The sequence below is a fragment of the Nannobrachium achirus genome, assembly GCF_963921795.1.
Source record: "Nannobrachium achirus genome assembly, chromosome: 3".
Classification (NCBI taxonomy): domain Eukaryota; kingdom Metazoa; phylum Chordata; class Actinopteri; order Myctophiformes; family Myctophidae; genus Nannobrachium; species Nannobrachium achirus.
This window is the reverse complement of record NC_137812.1, coordinates 46,549,288-46,569,032: the sequence shown is the minus strand read 5'-3', so window position 1 is coordinate 46,569,032 and position 19,745 is coordinate 46,549,288. Positions and strand designations below refer to the sequence as shown.

General features: G+C 48.0%; 1 protein-coding gene across 2 annotated transcripts in view; it reads right to left on the bottom strand.

Annotated features, from left to right (window-relative positions):
- The window catches only part of smarca4b (SWI/SNF related BAF chromatin remodeling complex subunit ATPase 4b), a 49,002-nt gene that overhangs the window by 14,000 nt on the left and 15,257 nt on the right, over positions 1–19,745 (bottom strand). For both annotated transcript variants that reach the window (XM_080721120.1, XM_080721121.1), the window contains exons 16-23: positions 19,242–19,405; positions 17,944–18,010; positions 8,081–8,191; positions 5,507–5,749; positions 4,481–4,594; positions 4,114–4,221; positions 2,789–2,875; positions 202–248 (exon numbers count right to left, since the gene is read on the bottom strand). In XM_080721120.1, the coding sequence (XP_080577246.1) occupies positions 202–248; positions 2,789–2,875; positions 4,114–4,221; positions 4,481–4,594; positions 5,507–5,749; positions 8,081–8,191; positions 17,944–18,010; positions 19,242–19,405 (941 nt within the window). The remainder of the gene's footprint in view (positions 1–201; positions 249–2,788; positions 2,876–4,113; positions 4,222–4,480; positions 4,595–5,506; positions 5,750–8,080; positions 8,192–17,943; positions 18,011–19,241; positions 19,406–19,745) is intronic.

Below are 19,745 nucleotides of genomic sequence, written 5' to 3'. Positions count from 1 at the left end.
CTTTGCTTTACCAAAAGACGTACACATTTGAAACTTGGAGATACGAGGTTTCTGCCTGCCAGTGACGATATACTGGCTGTGTGTGTGTGTGTATGTGTGTGTGTGTGTGTGTGTGTGTGTGTGTGTGTGTGTGTGTGTGTGTGTGTGTGTGAGATAAGTCCTACCTAAAGGAAGAGGAATACAAGTCAAATGAGTTCTTACCCTGAGACTATCCCACCAGAAAAACCCAAATGCTCAGAAAAGGATTCCTGAAAGAATTCAAAATCACAAATTGTTCAGTGACTGTAGCTTTGAAATGTTATTGTAAAATTAACAATATTATCAGCATCTAACTTATTTAAACCTACTTCAACTTTTTTTTTTTCATTTCCACAACTAGAATTTCAAATCCAGCTCTATATTGCGCTGACCAGAGCAATGGTCACTTCTGGCCATTTCAAGTTATTTCAAGTGTGAGCCCTGATGTGACTATTCTCAAGTTCAACCCCTGAACAGTGTTTGTGCCAAGATGGGTACAGATTGGATCAACAGTGTGCCTGTGGCCCCCAGGGGGCCCTGAAGTGGCCCCTGGGGCAACACGTGGCCCCTAGTGGGAATATTATTATTGTTTGTACCGAGTCTGGTGTGCAGTGGTGCACATCACTGGTCCGTGACTGCTGTCCGCAGTCCACAGTCGGTCCACCCACCCACTAGGCAATTTTAATATAGGATGTCAACCTTCAAAGTGGGGGCCGTTGCCACTGGGGACACGTTTCTTTTAAATAGGAAAAAACAAAAGTAAAAATAATAGACAAGAAAATAAATATACGTATAATACACATTTTGGCGTATTGTGTTGTTCAAAGACTTTCAAAAATAGCGAGTTTCACACATTTTGAGTGTGTAGATCTGCTATTTGTGCAATTTGAGCTCTAGAAAATCTATCATTAATGCTGGCTTTGCTTTTTTTTACACAGACCATTGTAAGCGCTTTTAGATGGCATGGTGGCCTTGTGAAAACAGAGGGGTATGTAACACAACAGCGTCAGTGATCAATGTTGTTTAAGATAACAGCTGCTGCAGTCAGTAGATTCAAAACAGACGGATACAACCATAGCCTATGAATCTGTTTAGCAAAAATAGACTGACAGCGTTTTGCAGACTGCAGTCACAGAACTACGGTACTGAAGAATTTTACTTTACTGAGTGATATAAAGGCAGCTATTGCATATAAGAACAGTACAGCTGTTGTCAAAGTTATAAAGTTACGTATTGCACTTCAGAAAGTAACTTCAGTCTTTCCCTTTCTCTTATTCACTCAATATATTTCTCTCTCTCAAACACACACACAAACTGAGATGACAGCTGTCAATAGACAATTAAAACAATAGCATGTGCAGAGCACTACTTATTTCACAAAATACAGACTCAAAATACAGTATGTAGCTTACGTAAGTTTTATTTAGACTAAGCCTATTTTAGGATAGGCTAATTGATTTAAATCTGTTTGTTGCTCCCACTGTCAGGACTGATTATTTATTCACAAAATAAAAGTTTTTTGTTCCATTGAAAATACTGTGTCTGTCTTTATTGTCAATGGGCCAGGTGTGGTTGTGAAAAAAGATACGTCCCAGCAACATGTTTGTGCAATCAGAAATACAATGGAGGGGAAATGTAATAGAAGCTGGGAACTAACTACCTTTTGTCAGCCCAAAACACCTTGGCGGTGAATTGTTGAAGGCTGAGCTACGGGAGATGAACCTTACAATACATGGGGCGAGGCATAGCATGCAGCACTGCCCTGCTGGCTGTGCCTTATACAAGGACCTCGGTTCGTTCTGTGACTTCCTCTGCTGCCAGTTCCAATTCCAAGCTGTTGAAGAAGGCTGACTCAGTACTGGGTGAAAAGCCGGACTCACTGGAGTCTGTTGTGGAGAGATGCACTCACAATGAGAGGCGGGCCATGATAATGGTCAATGTGAGTCATCCTCTCCACAACATCTTGGCAGGCCAGAAAAGCAGTCGCAAGGATCTGTTCCGTTCGGTGCCCTGAAAGAATGAGCGGTTTAAGAACACTTTTGTCCCAACAGCAATTAGGCTCTTTAACTCCATGACCAGCCGCTAGGCTCATGATAGTTTTAGTTACAGATGGGCTATGTGCAATAAGGATTATTATTCCCAGTGACACCTTTTTAATGCTTTTTATGTTTTTTTATAATGTATTATTTTATATTTGTCTTCTCTCAGTTTTAACATGTGCCCCCTCTTTTTGTGATGCGTTTTTTACTAACTTTACTGTATGCCTGCATGAGCTATGGGATATCTGAATTTCCCTTCTGGGATTAATAAAGTATCTATCTATTTATCTATTACGCATCCATACCTTTTATACAGAACAGCAAGGCGGAATAGTACCAATTTCCTGCCATGAACAGGCTGTGTGAAAGGGGCAACTGTCACCCAGGGGGGTCCCCAAATTATTTTGGGGGGTCCCCTGATGATTAACTTAATGTGCAACATTGTTTTCTCACTCTACAGTAAACAAACCAACATAAAGTTTAAGTGTATAGAGGGTATCTGCACATTTCTAAATTGACAATTTAAGGACAAATTAAACAATGGTCAAATTGTCAAATATTAGAGGCAGATATTGTGAAAATAGCCGATCTACATGCTCACAACGCCTCGCATGTAGAGCTGCTATTTTCACAATAGAACCGTGTTAAACAAAATGTAATTCCTCAACCTCCTATTTTGAGGGTTGTGGCCTGAAATGTTGAGAACCACTGTCTCACAGGAAGTAGGATACCTCTATTTGTTGGAACATGTAGGGGTGGTTACAGATCTTCCTCAGTTGCATAATGGTATTCATCAGAGTCTTTGTGCCTCCTTTACCCTGAAACACAACCATGTACAACATTAAATAACATATTGTTTTACACTGTATCGTATTGCATCTCATAGCATCACTAACAAAAACACATCCACACAAGTTGACACAACAATATCGAACAGAAAGAAAATACTTAGCATCCAATACTTTCTTATGTCACACCTTATTGTACGTATCTGATTGAATTACATCCTATTATAATATATAACCTGCTATGGGAAGTCCAGAGACTCAAATAACTTAACTACTATAATCCTGGCATCCATATTTTGTGCATGTCATTATAGGCAAAACATTCAAAGAAAAAATAACGCAAAACTGTCAATGCAGTAATACTAGGAACAGAGAAGGGGGGCTCGCAACTCACTTTTGATAGCTCCAAATGTATTAAAGACGACAGCAGCACAGATAAACGTTTCGACCCTTTTTGGTCTTCTTCAGTATGGCATAACAAATACTAAAAGCTTCAATCCAGAAGTTATTTGAATGAATACAATGTAGACCCTGGTGTCAGGTAGGACACCTACTGGTTGTAAAGTAGTACTGCCTGAAGATCATATGCACCATAATGATCTTCCCCATGCCAAGTGGGAATTCTGTCTTGGAAGAGTGGTAGACGTTTGCTCTTCCACGCGGGAGACCCGTGTTCATATCGGGGAAATCCCGCTAAGGCAAACGCCGATAAGGCAAACTGGGCAAATATACTGCCCGGGTCTCCTACCGTACTGTCCAACGAATACAGAGTAGCCTCCTTTTGTTATGGTGAAATGAATAAAGAATTTTTAGCAATACAATGGTTATATGTCACAGTTATTGTATACGACATTGCAAGCGGCGCGAAGGCCAGCGGACCTTGGTCCTGCTCTTTGCGCCAGAGCGCCGCAGGCGCGAGTGCCCGCGAAGAGTTACGAAACTGTGGTGAATGCAATCGTTATATTTATGCCCAGGCCAAGCGCACGATAACGCATGAATGGGATGAAGGTGAGCTCACATTTCACCATAACAAAAGGTTATTAACGGGACGGCAGAAGGAGATCAGTACGGTAGGAGACCCGGGCAGTACATTTGCCCAGTTTGACTTATCTGCGTTTGCCTTATCGGCGTTTGCCAAAACGGGACGTGCCCCTATTGCCCATTCATATCTCGGGTATGACACGAAACTTAAGGTTTGCAGGTCACAAACAGCATAATGCATCTATGGGTACAGACTAGTTACAGTAGTAATATGTCCATGTCTTCACCTTCTTGTCTTTCTCTGATCCATCTGTCAGCAGGACTCCCTTGGCCTGCATGTGTCTGTAGAGAACCTTCTGAAGAGAGGACATGTCACACTTGATCACATACTCCACCTGAGTGAAAGACACAAAACATGGACTGAATGAAAGCAATGAAGAGAGATAGAGAGTTAAATGAAACCATTGCAGAGAGAGAAAGGGTAAATGCCTGAACGTATTCCTCCTTTTGCAGATTCTGGGTAAGCATATTAAATACCAGCAGTAGGAACACTTTGTTCACCTATACTCAAGAGAGAGTGGACATGCGTTGCTTCAGAGACGTTATATTATGACTGTCCTCAGGTATTTGTGTGTCGACACAACCAAGTCAAACCTTCTCTGGAAGCTGTGCCTCCACTTCCTTCTTCAGCCTGCGCAACAGGAAGGGCCGCAGGACTTTGTGAAGACGGCGGATAATGAGAATGGTCTCTTCTTCGTTCAGATCCACCTGGATGGAGGGGAGGTTGGGGAGGTCAAGGGGTAGGTAGTACACAGGGGCGTCACAAGGGGTAGGAAAGTGGGACTGAGTTACTGGGGCCCAAGGTGGAGGGGCCCTAATAACTTTATCTATTGAAAAATAGCAGATATAGTGCCGCGCTGCGAGCTTGTAGATCTGCTATTTTTGAAAAATCATGATTTTTTTTGCAAATCTTTGAATATATCTACTTAAAAGCTAACATTTGTAACTTTAATATTTGCTTCTGGGTGGTCCCTGGAACAACATATTTTGAGATGTCCGTGGCCAAATACCTGTAATTTTGGGGGTCCTTGACATGAAAAAGTTTGAGAACAGCATGATTTAGAAGAAGGATTTAAAGTCGGGTCAAAGATCGGGTCAAATATATTCAAAGACTTGCACTCATTTTCACGATTTTAAAAAAATAGCAGATCTACAAGCTCGCATCGCGGCACTCGGTGCCACGCTGTGAGCTTGTATATCTGCTATTTTTCTAAAGTTAAAGCATAAAATAATAGTTAAAGTGGTTAAAATCTAACGCGACTCAGGCGCGTTCCAGGTATTTGAGAGTTAAACCCGCATATACTTAATTAACTGGGATTTCCCCAGGGGTCTATCCTCCCCCTCCTTTTACCTTTCTACACTAAATCAGATTTCTTTCAAAAAAGGCCAGTGACAACTTAATAAACGTTAAAATAAGATCTAGTGCGGTAAAATAAAAACATTGTAAAAGGAGATGACGCACTGAATGATTCTTTCAGTTTCTATCATACTGTAGTTACCTACATTGTAACTACATTGTAGGTAACAGTGTAACTATGATAGAAACTGAAAGAATCGTTGCCTACACTGTTACCTACAGTAGGTATTGATAAATAATTGCGATGAAAACAACTCCCATACCTTCTCTCCGGTCATGGCAAAAGGGGCATTGAACCACTGTTCGAAGGTGTTGCAGCTCTTGAAGATGGTGGGTAGGAGGAAGTTGAGCAGTGCCCAGAGCTCAGGCAGTTTGTTCTGCAGAGGGGTGCCTGTCAACAGCACCCGCCGCGGGGCCAGGTAGTGTGTATTGAGAACCTGGGTCAGCTTACAGTGGTGGTTCTTCATACGATGGCCCTCGTCTACAATCATGTACTTCCAGCGGATCTGGAGGGGTGACAGTAAAGGTATGGTGAAAAGAACAAAAGCAAAGGAGTGGAAAGCAGTGAAGACAAGAATATTGGAAAATATATTCCTTACAATGCTGATGAATGAATGAATCTAGCCTGGCAGATTCTCAACATCTAACATACTAGCTTCTGGTGCGGCACGCTAAATAACTGTGTATATATATATGTGTGTGTATATATATATGTGTGTGTGTGTGTGTGTGTATATATATATATATATATATATATATATATACGGTATATATAGTTCACTTTCCTTTCCAATTGGGCTTGCAAAGCTGGTGTCATACTGGGATGCCCCTCCCCCGGCAGCCATTTTGGGAGGGTCAGGGGATATATACTAGCTGTAGTAGCAGGCTTGACATTAACTTTTTGAGGCACAGTGTCATCTGGACAAGTACATTTCCCATTCTCTAGTCCAGGCACAAAAGTAACTGGTCAATTTGCCATTTCAGTCGTTTTTATTCTTTTCTTTTCCCTCTCTTTTTTCTTTTTTGGACAAATAAATAAGACCTCCTTGGCCCCCTCCACTCCACAGACCATAGTCTGCATACAGCACAAAGCTGCTAGGAGCATCACAGAAAAAGTGAAACCAAAAGCAACAAGTATATTTAATTATTTTTCCTTAAATCTTTATCCCACGATTTTGTAACCCATTTTTCACGGTCAAGTACATTTTTAATTAACTTGTTCATAAGGATTTATAGTTGTCCCGGACAACAGGACAAGCCAAATGTCTATGAGCCTTTCTGCAGCGCAAAAAAAAAGTCAAATAAAAAATAAAGTTGAGCCTCAATGCATGCATGCAGCGTACTAGCTCTAAGGAACATTTTTAAATGTACTTGTGGCTTTTGGTTTAACTTTTTCTGTGACGCTCCTAGCAGCTTTGTGCTGGATAGACTATGGCATGTGGAGTGGAGGGGGCCAAGGGGGTCTTATTTATTTGTCCAAAGAAATAAAATAAAAAAGACTGTGAGATGGCAAATTAACAAAGTGACTTTTGTGCCTGGACAAGTGAAAGGGAAATGTACTTGTCCAGAGGACACTCTGCCTCAAAAAGTTCATGTCAAGCCCTGCTACTATAGCTGTGGCTTTTGGTTTCACTTTTTCTGTGATGCTCCTAGCAGCTTTGTGCTGTATGCAGACTATGGACTGTGGAGTGGAGGGGGCCAAGGGGATCTTATTTATTTGTCCAAAAAAAGAGGAACAAAAGAATAAAAAAAAGACTGTCCAGATGACACTGTGCCTCAAAAAGTTAATGTCAAGCCCTGCTACTATAGCTAGTATACATCCCCCGACCCTCCCAAAATGGCTGCCGGGGGAGGGGCATCCCAGTATGACACCAGCTTTGCAAGCCCAATTGGCCACAATGGTGCCACTATCCACATCCACTATCTAATCCCCAATAAATTGCTGTGCTATCTTATGACTTGTGCCTACCCAAGCAAAGACATGGAGGATATGTTTTCCTATCAAGTTGGCCTAGCCCCCACGAGCCAAAGCAAGAGCCATCACTTGGGGCGGAACTCTCTCCTGAGCTACAATACACACCTGGTAGGACAATGCAGGATGCCTAGAATACTGTATGACAACATGAGAGCATAGCAGCATGACAGGCCACAGCGGGGGGGGGGGGGGCAGCAGTGACGGCGGTGTGTAGGAGTGCACTGAGACGCAGCACAGATCAGATCGGTCTGGGACAGAGAAATGCTGGCGGAGGCGCAGCCCAAAGAGACAGATGGGAAAAATAAAACCCCTCCCACCTAAACCTTGGTGAAATGAACATGATTAATTTAAAACGGGGTTTAAAAAGCAATACAAGCATGTAGGGTATTTATGCATGAGAGAGAAAAGGAGCAGCAACGGAGAGATTATGTGAGTGTGCGTGTGTGTGTGTGTGCGTGTGTGCGTGTGTGTGTGTGTGTGTGTGCGTGTGCGTGTGCGTGTCAGTCAGTGAGCAGTCACGCCTCTCTCGCGCACGGACATGCATCGATGTGGAGCAACCCTTGGCTTCACACCTCCACAATGTTTACAAATGCTGTTGTGTCACATCAGGGTGATTTAACACAGGGAGGCCCATTGTATGACCTGTTGACTCCTGTAGAGTAGGTGTTAAGCGACGTGCGCGTGACATCATTAAAATTGCGGCCCCCCAATTGTCCCCCAATTGTGTGTGTGTGTGGGTGTGTGTGTGTGTGTGTGTGTGTGTGTGTGTGTGTGTGTGTGTGTGTGTGTGTGTGTGTGTGTGTTTGTGTGTGTGGGTGAGGGGGGGGGGGGTGTATGAAGGTGTCTGACTGTACGTTCTCACCTTGGCCAGTATTTGTTTATCCTTGATGATGTACTCGTAGGTGGTGAGCAGAACATTGAACTTGCCGCTACGCAGCTGAGGGACGAAGGCTCGTCTGGCTTGAGGGGAACCCTGAGGAGAAGAAAACAAGGTTGTGTTAAAAAATGTGGAAAAGAAAGACAATGAAAAGGGGGGGGGGGGGGGGAAAGAAGAAGAAACTGATGTGGAGCTTATAATTTATGGACTCCAGTCTAGCGGAATTGAAACTCTCAAAAGATTAGATAAACTTTGACTTAGATGCAATATAAAATGGTAATAGAAAGATTTATTTACAGTGCTGTAACATTCACACATCAGTCATGTTGTTCCAGCAAGGCACAAAGATAGACTGACTTGCTTTTTTCCTGACGGTCAGCTCATAATCGGCTAAAGAAAAACAAAAAACAACACATTTCATCTTTTCTCCTGAGCTTGTTAGTGCTAAAACACAAGTGTTTCGAACGAAACACCTGTTTATTTAGGTCTGGAAGGAGGTACTCCCTCCTTTGGGTGGCGCTATTGCGTCAGCCTCACAACAGAACGTACTCACGTTAACTCCCGCAGGGCGATCCCTGATTGGCCGGAGGGCTTGTCACTCAAGTTTTACGGTACTGGGTCAGTCCCCCATAAAACCTGTGGCATCCCACAATACTGTCTCTTGAAAGCATCTGCTCCGAAAAATCGAACAGAGGGCAGAGACTCGGAGGGAGTACCTCCTTCCAGACCTAAATAAACAGGTGTTTCGTTCGAAACACTTGTGTTTATTTTCGGTCTTCCAGTTCGGTACTCCCTCCTTTGGGTACGTCAACTCCCGTAAGCGACGTCGGCCAACGTCTACTCACCATACACATGAACGGCAAAGGAGACGTCTTCCAGACACACCTTCGCCCACAAGGTCCCCCCCTGAGACCACCGGAATCAGTCGGGGGCAGTGAGTAGGAAAGAAAAGGAAGAGGAGCGCGCCAGAAAGCACAAGGGCAGTCCAAGCGCTCCAGACGAGGAGGAAGACACAAGGGTCCTCCTCATTCTGCAGAAGAGTCAGCAGCCACCTGGAGGACTGAATGCGCTAACGAGCGCGGAGCCACGTCCAACTGGTAATGAGCTGCAAAGGTGGACGGCGAAGTCCAGTTCGCCGCCAAACAAACCTCCTGAATGGTGGTCCCTTGCCAGAGACCCCAAGAGGAAGACATCCCCCTAGTGGAATGAGCTGTGAAACCCACAGGTCTAGCCACATTCGCACTATCATACGCCAACCTAATGGCGTCGACAATCCACCCCGAAAGGGTTGCTTTAGCAATCTCCATCTTCGCGGTGGACTTGCCGTGAGGAACAAACAGGCTGCGCGACTTCCTGCGCGCCTGAGTCCTCTCACAATAAATCTTCAGTGCCCTCACAGGGCAAAGAAGATTAAGGCGCCTGTCCTCCTCCGTACCAAAGGGAGGAGGATGAAAGGCCAAAAGCCGCACCGGAACATGCTGCACCACCTTATTCTTCGGAATGAAGTGAAGGTGAGGTTTAAGTAGCACCTGCCGGCCGTCCGGAGAGAACCTCATGCAATCCTCTGACACTGAGAGGGCATGTAGGTCACTAACCCTCTTGGCCGTGGTTAAGGCCAGAAGGAGAGCAGTCTTGTAGCTAAGGAGCTTCAGAGAGATGCTCTCCAGAGGCTCAAACGGGGGTTGCCTCAATCCCCGTAAGACCACCTCCAAGTCCCAGGCGGGGGCCAGGGGTCTTGCCGTCAGGGAGTCCCGCCTAACCGCTGCCATAAACTGTACCACCCACGGGTGTTTGGACAATTGGTCGCCATCAAGGCTCTGGTGACAGGCCCTAATGGCTGCAAGGTAACCTCTCACCGTAGAGGCCTTACAGTTCCTATCCACCCGATCTTGTAGGAACTCCAGAATGATCGGAATTGAGGAGAACACCGGGTTCACCGAAGGGTGTTTAACCCGACACCACTCCTCAAAGGCTTCCAACTTGCCCTGATACACCTTACGTGTAGAAGGAGCCCTGGACCTCTGCATCGTATCAACGACTGAAGGGTTCAGGCCGGCTGCGATCAGCCTTTCCCTCTCACGGGCCAGACCCACAGGTCTAACCTCTGAGGGTCCGGGTGGAAGATCTCGCGATCCGCTTGACTCAGCAGATCCCGTATCTGGGGCAATTGCCAAGGATCCCTGTACAGGAGCGGAGCTATCAGTGAGCTCCAAGTCCCCGTCCTCGGTGCTATTAGAAGCAGTTCGTGACCGTAACGACGAACCCTCTCGAGGGTCGGAGTAATGAGGTCCATCGGTGGGAAGGCGTACAGCAGGCCCTGGGGCCAATCGTGCGCCATAGCGTCTATCCCCAAGGGTGCAGGCCCCCTCAGGGAGAAGAACAGTGAGCACTTCGCGTCCTCGCGAGAGGCGAACAAATCCACCACCGGATGACCATACTTGGTCCAGATCTGAAACGCTACCGACTGGTTCAGGGACCAGTCCTCGTCGCGAACCCTCCTCCTGGACAGCAGGTCCGCCCCGCTGTTCAGAAGACCAGGGACGTAGGAGGCCTTGACCGACTGTAGGTGCACCGAGCACCAAAGGGCCACTTTGCGAGCCAGCACGTCCAGGGCTCGCCGCCGCCCCCCCTGTTTGTTCACATAACACATTGTTACGGTATTGTCCGTCCTGATGAGGACGTGACAGTTCCGAATGAAGGGCTCGAACTCCTGGAGCGCCAGGAACACCGCCATCAATTCCAAGTAATTGATGTGCTTGTTCATTAAGTCGGGGCCCCAAGGTCCCCTCGCCGTACGTCCTTCCAGGGTTGCACCCCAACCCGAAAGACTGGCGTCCGTGGTGACTACCTTCCTGTGAATCACCGCCCCTAGCCTGGCGCCGCTTCGAAGGAAGCCGGGAACCAGCCAAGGGCTCAGGGCCGTCCGTGCTCGCTCGGAGACCCGGACCAGAGTGCCGCCCTGGCAAGAGGGGATGTTCAAAGAGAGCATCCATTTCTGGAAAGGCCTCAAGTGAAACCTTCCCAGACTCACAAGATCCACGGCCGAAGCCATCAGGCCCGCGAGCCGCTGCACCAACTTGAAGGAGACCTCCTCCTCGGAAAGGAAGGTGCTGGCATGGGACAAGAACTTGTCCACCCTCTGCTGAGAGAGGCGGGCGACCATCTCCCGGGAGTCCCACTCTGCACCCAGGAAGGTGGTCCGCTGAGATGGGTTCAGCACACTTTTTTCGTAATTGACTGCGAACCCCAAGGACTCGAGGTGCGCTATCACCACCCGGGTGTGTAGCGCCACCTCCTGGCTCGAACTTGCGCTTATTAGCCAATCGTCGATGTAGTTTGAGATCCTTATCCCCTGCCGCCTGAGAGGTTCTATAGCTGCCTTCGTAACCATCACGAAAACGCGTGGACTGAGAGACAGGCCAAAGGGGAGGACTGCGTACTCGTAGACCCTCCCCTGGAAAGCGAACCTCAGAAACTTCCTGTGAGGAGGATAGATCGACACGTGAGTGTAAGCATCCTTCAGATCTATTGAGGTGAACCAATCGTTCTCTCTCACGGTTCGAAGCAGGCTGGCAACGGTCAACATCCTGAACTTGAAGGTCATCAAGTACTGGTTGAGACCGCGGAGGTCCAATATGGGCCGCAGCCCTCCCGTCTTCTTGGGAACCAGGAAGTAGTTGGAGTAGAACCCTAAATGGAGCTGACTCCACGGGACCTCCCGTACAGACCCCTTCAAGAGAAGGGCCTGTATCTCTTCCTCCAGAATGCGGGCGTTCTCGCCCTCGGCCCTGGTGAAGCTCACCGTGGGGGAAAGCGGGGGCGACATCTTGAACTGTATTCTGTAGCCCCTTGTAATAGTGCGATAAATCCAATGGTTTGGATTGCACCTCCTCCACTGATCTGCACAAGGTGCCAGCGGAGCGTAAAGATGTGTTGGCAGCACCTGCCGAGCTATCGGCCGCGACACTGTAGGCCGTCCGCTGTGGCCAGAAGAAGCTGCCGCCGGCCTGGCCGCGTGGTGCACCGCAGGCAAAGCAGGAATCCACCTGTGATCCACTTTCTTTACCTTTGCCCGACTCGGGCCTACAGAAAGCGTTTCCACCACCTGAGGGGAAGCGCGCTTTACCCTTAGCCTTCCTGGAAAGGTCCCGGAAGGACTCATGGTTTTTAGCATTAGCAGGTTGTCCCTGGGCTGCCGCAGTGGGCAGTTTACCAAAACCTTGTGAGGAGTGGAATGTGAGCTGGGTGTGAGTGGCTCTTGCAGAAAAGGAACTGGAGCCTGAATAGGCAGAGAAACCAAACCCTTGTACAGACTGTGTGAGTGCGGAACTAGCTGAGGCAGCGAAGGTGCCTGAGGAGGCTGAGCACATACAACTTTCTTTGCAACAGAAGATGCACAGGGAAGAAAGACACAGTTTGTATCGAACACACAATTCTTTACTGGTATTTTCGATTGGCAAGGCACGAAATTTACAGCATTGAGAATTTTTGCAGCACACAACACGGGCGGGTTCACAACACAAACACACTGCACACAAGAACCCGCCCTTAAGTGAGGGGCAAGAGGCCCCTGGGGAGGCCGTGCCTCCCTGGGCACACTGTCATTTACGCTGCTGCCTTCCGCGTCCCTTCGCGGAGCGGGGCTGGGAACGCTGCTGATGACGGTCTTCCTTGGGCCTGGAAGGAGGAGGGGGCCCATAGGTCCGGGCTCGAGACCCCCCTCTGGAGGAAGACCTGGAGCTTGATCCCGAAGCCCTGTCCCTGTAGTCGTTCCTCTGGACGACCTTCACCATAGAACGCGGGGTACGCTGCCTGGTGGTCGACCGCCGAGACGACTGGGCAGCAGGTGTCGGAGGTACAGTCTCGACCACCAACTCCCTGGTCTCCCTCCTGGCAGCCGCCCGCGCCTGGAAGAGAGCGAGCCCGCCCGCCATGATCTCCGTTCCCGAAGAGGGCAGGTTGCGGAGCTCTTTTTTGTCCGCTTCATCCTTCTTCCAGTCAATGGGCTCCAGCCAGCGGGTGGACTCCATCTGCATACACTGGTCCATGGAACGCCCCACCCAAGCCATGGCATGGAAATTGAGCTCGATCATGAGGTCCAGTGAGGCCTTGATCTCAGCCGCCACATCGAGGGGAGGGTCAGAGGCCGGTGGGTTCTGGAGGAGCTTCACATAGGCCGCCAACAGGCCCGCGGCATTGAGAGCCCTCACAGCATGTCCATCAGCTCTGTAAGCCTCCTGGGTGGCCTTGGACATGAACCTTTCCCACTTGTCCTCTAGAAGCGGGTGGACACCCGACAGTGAGTAGGGACTCGGCTCACCAGGCTTATCATGGAGGAACCGGGCCTGGAGCATGGAGGCCAAGGCAGGGCTGATGTGCGGGCATCTAGGAACGCCCATCTCCTGCGCCCCCTCGAACTCCGTGGGGAAGTCCAGTTTTTCCGGATCCTTGTGAGTGGCCCAAGTCTCCTGGAAAACCTGCTGTAGGCCAGTGATGGCCGGCAGGCAAGCCATGACAGGCGGCAGGGGTGGAGCACGGTCCACACCCAGCCGCGGTTGGCAAGAAGTTGCAGGCTGCTGCCGTACAGGGACGGTGAGGTTCTGCAAACGAGCGGCCCTCTCCAGGACAGACCAGGGGTCCATGGGAAGGGGAGGGCTGGCGCCAGCGGCGCCACTTGAAGCTGCTACGGTGCCGGAAGGAGGGAGCTGAGACGCGGACAGGGCCGCCGCCTGTGTCAGACTCGAACTGCCGGCAGCAGAGGGGGCCTGTGACCCCGGCAAGGCGGAGGGAACAGGCTCGGTGCCACCAGGAGCTGGGGAAGCAGCAATGCCTGCTTGAGTCCCAGCCTGAGCGGTGGTAGGGGAAACAGAAGCTGCTTGGCTCGGGGCGGCAGCGAGGCCTGCCGGAACCCTGGCCATAGCAGAGATGGAGAGAGGCGAGTCATTAACATCAGGGTGGAGATGGATCACAGGGGACCCTTCTTCCATCAGGACTACGACCTCATCAGGCTGCTGGGTGGGGGAAAAGTCCCCCTCTTCCCCAAAAGCCTCTTCCTCGCTGTCGTGACGGTCAAGGGCAGAGAAGGAGAATTCAGATGAAAAGCTGTCAGCCCTGGAGTGGGCTGGAGAAGCACCACCATCGGCTGGAGGAGCAGTGCCGTCAGCCGGAGCGCCGCCGTCTGGAGAAGCGCCCTCATCGGCCGGAACGGAGGCGCCGCCGCCGCCGCCTGGAGGAGCGCTGTACCGGCCTACAGGGAGGCCCGGGGACACAGCAGAGGCGAGGCCGGAGAGAAGGGAGATCGTGTCCAGGCGGAGCCGACGCGCACCTAGAGGTAGGTCACGACACTCCAAACACACAGGAGGATCTTCCTCTAAGGCATCCAAGGCGTGACGCCAGCCCATGCAGGCGATGCACGCACCATGGAGATCGTCCGGGGCTACCAGCAACCTACAGGCCAGGTTGGCACAACGGCCATAGGAGCGTGAGGACGTCATGTCCACACAAAAAACTTTAGCGTCGATAGAAGATTCGAGAGTCTAAAGCAGAAAAGCGTGTATTAGCGTGAGCACAGGCAAGGCCAGTAGCAAACAGCAAACGCCAACAATAACAAAGCTAGCAGAATACAACGAAGCCGGTAGCTAGGAGCTAACGCTAGGCTATCGTGAAGCTAACAACAAGGAAAAAACAGCTGAGCGCTGCGTTAGCACAAACAACGAAGCCGGTAGCTTAAGAGCTAACACTAGGCTATCGTGAAGCTAACAACAAGGAACAAACAGCTGAGCGCTGCGTTAGCAACAACAACGAAGCCGGTAGCTAAGAGCTAACACTAGGCAAAGTAACGTGAAGCTAACAACAAAGGTAAACAGCGGTGCTGTGAAACTTTACGTTGAACATTTGAAGAGAAGAATAGTCCCGAGACCGGTGGACTGGTCCTAAGCTGTCGCTCTCGGTTATCCTCGAGACGATTATATCTTCTAGAATAGGTTGAAATATACTTACAAATAACGTAGGTCAGGAGCTGTGAGATTCCGTTCGCGCTGTACCATTTGAGGAGCAGATAGCGAAAAGAGACAGTATTGTGGGATGCCACAGGTTTTATGGGGGACTGACCCAGTACCGTAAAACTTGAGTGACAAGCCCTCCGGCCAATCAGGGATCGCCCTGCGGGAGTTAACGTGAGTACGTTCTGTTGTGAGGCTGACGCAATAGCGCCACCCAAAGGAGGGAGTACCGAACTGGAAGACCGAAAATAAACATCTCCCTCTGCACAGCCATAAAACAAATGGGTCACTGACTCCCTTTTCCAGCCTTATCAGCAGCTGGTGTTTTAGAGCCCCCGCAGACGGGATACGATGTCGCATCAGATCAGATCTCGTCCCCGGGAATTTATCGGTGAACATTTCAAACGACAGCGATCCTCTGTCTTGAATTCGGGCCCGATATATCCCGCTGTGCCAAGTGAAATATCTCAGACCATTACAAATGAGACCGACGTCTCACGATTCTAGCCACCCACGATCTCGGGGGGGGTGGTGCCATGAGAGACACGACTAGATGAAAATTCCGTCCCCTCAAGAGGGATAAAATCAAGAGTTTTATTTTTATATTTAATGGGCCCAACCACCCTATTCTACCACCCTATTCTATCACCTCACAAATAAGCCTTTCCCCACACGTGGGGATATATAATATCGTTATTATTACATTACATTTTAGGGAGAAAGTAGGCTAAAGTAAAAAGTAAGTAGGCTAATAATAATAATAAAAGTATAGGCTATTCTATTTCTATTGTGAGGTGACAGAATAGCCTACACTCTGCGCAGCCTAAAAAAAAGGGAGGAGCTGGCTTCATATAATCTGAAGCAATCCCGTGAGCTCATTCAGACGACAATAATTGTAAAGGATTCCTACCCGATGACCCGAGAATATCAAGCTTTTTTGATATTATCGTGAGTGCTCCCGACGAGTCCCGATGTCATAAAAAACTAATTAACATAATCCGATCGTGTCGGGGTACCGTTCAGAGTGAAGACCGATTCCGGGGCCGACCGAACGATTTTCTCGGGGATCATCCCGACAATCGGCCCCGGGGAAATCGGCCCCGGGATCGGCTCAGTGTGCACGGGGCTTTAGGCCCATTTTTAGGCCTCAAACTAAAGCTAACAACACAGACTAATCAATGCTAAGCAATATAATAATATAAACTTGCTTAATCGGACCGCAAAGAACAGATTTAACCCTGGTGTCTCTCATTATAGGGGAAGATTTAATTTTTTCTTCTTTCAAAGAAAAACATTTCCTAAATTTATTTCAAAATGTTTAATTAATGGATTAAGTATAAAAGTGGGTAATCAGTAAGTCATTGAGATAAGTGAATAACACATTCATGTAATTCTACTCTACTCCTACTTCCAAGTTCTGTAGTAGTTATCTGGTATTAGGCTATTTAAGCAGAGACGTTGTGGACGACGGATACGGCGAACGGAAATGAATCGGTGCTCGATATATAAACCTCGCTGCCGTAGCAGTCAGTTCTACTACGGCAGAAGGCGCCTCTTCACGTAGCGCTCACAACGTCAAGATCAGCTGATTGATTTTACTACTGTGTACGCATTTTTTGCATGAACTCGGCTTATAATTACACTGTACTGTTATTACTGCTTTTCTCCTTTTTTTGTGAAGCAATCGTGATGTTTGTTCTTTATGTGAAGCACTTTGAGCTGCAGTCTCTGTATGAAAGGTGCTGCTGTATAAATAAAGTGTGTTATTATTATTATTACCCCTATTATTATTATTATCTGGGACAAATGAATTTAGTGAACAGTTCACTAACTGTGCGAAAGTGAGATGGGCTACACTTTTCCACACAGCATGTTGAATAAGCTCTGCCGCGAGCTGTGCCCCATCTAGCTCAGTCGGCCGACTCAAAGACTAGACCAGGATTTCTCAGCCCCTACGAGGCATCAAACTACTTCGCTACTCACCTATCCAAAGGTCGAGAATAGACTTTCAACAACGCAAAACTACCTTTGGTTTGGTGAGTAGTGATGAGGTGCAATTATATTATTATGGTATATTGGTTAGTAGTGAATATATTTGCTAGTTTGAGTCCTGAGAACTATTTGTAGATGAAGTCAGAAAGTAGGGAGTAGTAGCATGGAAGGTCACAGCTGGCAGCCAGTCAGTGCCTCCTTGTTTTATGACTGTGAGAAAGATAAGTTCTTGGAGTTTAATGAGCTCAGGAGAGAGAAGGAATAGAGATGTTTTTGTTTTAGCAAATTAATAATAAACTGAGAGGGAGGGCAAGGCAGTCTTGTCTTGTCGGTCGTTGGTGAAGGATGTATGTGTATGTTGTGTGACTGTTACAGCGCTGTAAATAAATGTTTTCTATTATCTTCTAATATCGTTTCTGAGTCAAGGTTTTGCTGATCTTTTGAGAGTTTCAATTCCGCCATGGAGTCTATAAATTAAGTAGGATTTCTACGTCAGTTCTGAAGTAGTTACGTTTATTTTGATTTTGAAGTTGAGCCCTCGTAGGGGTAGAGAAATCCTGGTCTAGTCTTAGAGCCCGCCGCCTGTCAGAGAGAGCTGACACTCTGGACCAGAGATGTGTGCCACTGGCACTGACACAGGCATCATCATAGCGCACACGCACACACACTGTATATGGTTCCGTCGCCGCCGGCTGTTAGCTTAACGGTTTGGACCGCAACGGCGATTACGTCATAGCAGCTGTAGTCCCGCCTCACGTCGCCGTAGTAGAAACGCGCTGCTTAATCTCACTGGATACTGTATATACCGTAAGTCAGCAAATTTAAAATGTCAGCACATTTGCGTCAAACACTCACTTTGTAGGAGACTTTCACAACAGTTGGCGCCCACTTGTCAAATTCATACACCCAGTTGGAGAGAGTTCTGTCAATCAAAGAAAAAACAAAACTGTCATTCACTATTTCTTCTGAATAATTTCTGATTCAGGAAGCACAACCATGCTGGTTTGCCATTTCTCTATTTATTATCCTAAGTGCATGTGTGAGTATAGTGCCCTCCACACTACAGGCGGTTGCCGTCGGGGCTGCCGCTAGGATCAGCGGTGGCCTCACCGCGATGAGACACAAACACACTCATTCAGTGAGTAAACGCAGCGCGGTATTTCACAAAGATGAACACAATCCATCTCTCACCGCCCGCGTACGCATGCACAAACGAGCACGCTCGCGGGGGATTTAACGGGACCACGCCCGCTCGCCTCGCCGCCCCAAAACTTTGCAGCGCGGCCAAAATAGCCGCCCGCCTACCATTGAAAATGAATTGCTAGGAGGCGGTGACTGCGCGTAGTGTGGAACCCCCTTAAGTTGTGTGTCTGTTCCTGTGTGTGGTATCTGATGTGTTTATAGACTGATTTCCTGAGCGCCACCCTGTGGAGTGCGCCACCATGACTGCGGTTTTGTTTCAACCCTATGTACAACCAGGGAAGCCAATACAAAACACGCATGACTTCCTGAGGCTGCATGTAAGGAGTGAGTAGCTTAGGAGTGAGTAGCTAACTGAACGTTTCCAGACTAGACTAGAGCGGTGGTTCTCAACCTGTGGGTCGGGACCCCCAGGTTGGTCACCAAATTATTTTGGGGGGTCCCCAGATGTTTAGCTAAATGTTAACATTGTTTTCTCACTCAACAGTAAACAGACCAACATACAGTATACATGGTATCTAAAGTGACAATTTAAGGACTTTAAAGACCTTTTCAGTACCTCTGGTCAAACTTGAGTCAAATTGTCAAATATTAGAGGCAGAAATTGTGAAAATAGCAGATCTACATGCTCACAACGCCTCGCAACGCAAGGCGTTTTCACAATGGCTTACAATTCCAAGTGCTTGTGCAGGGTGGGGGTCCCCAGTTCAAATATGATTATTTTGGGGGTCACAGCCAGAAAAGGTTGAGAACCACTGGACTAGAGTGGCACTGCAGCCATGGCCGACTACGCCCTCTACTGGGGAGTGCTCAGGGAAACAAACGGTTTATATAGAGAAGATATGCCTACGGTAGATGAAGAACAAGTCTCGAAACAGGAAATAAAACTGCTATAAAATGTCTCCCACACTCCACCTGAATTCCCAGGGGCTGACAAATGAGGTTTAGCTCACGAGAGTGGTACGATGATAAGGTAGGGACCGTTCACGCGCTTTAACTCCATAAGGTATGTGATGAGGGCGATGGTCTGGATGGTCTTTCCCAGACCCATCTCATCAGCCAGGATCCCATTCAAGTTGTTGTTGTAAAGGGAGACCAACCACTCTAGACCTTTAACCTGAGACACAGAGAGCGAGAGAGAGAGAGCAAGAGAGAGAGAGAGAGAGAGAGAGAGAGAGAGAGAGAAAGAGAGACAAACATACAGACAGACAGACAGACAGACACACAGCGAGAAACAGACAGACAGAAAAAGAGAACGTTCAGTTCAAGCCCATGTCTGACTAACACACTAACACACAACAACATACATTTATGAGCATGACAAAATAACCCGCACACCTGTACTGTGAGGACGACTACAATGTAATATTCTCAGTGTTAATTTGTGTGTTAACTGCAATACACAAATCCTCTGTTACAAGTAAAAGTCTGGAATTCAAAATCTACTTGAGTAAATG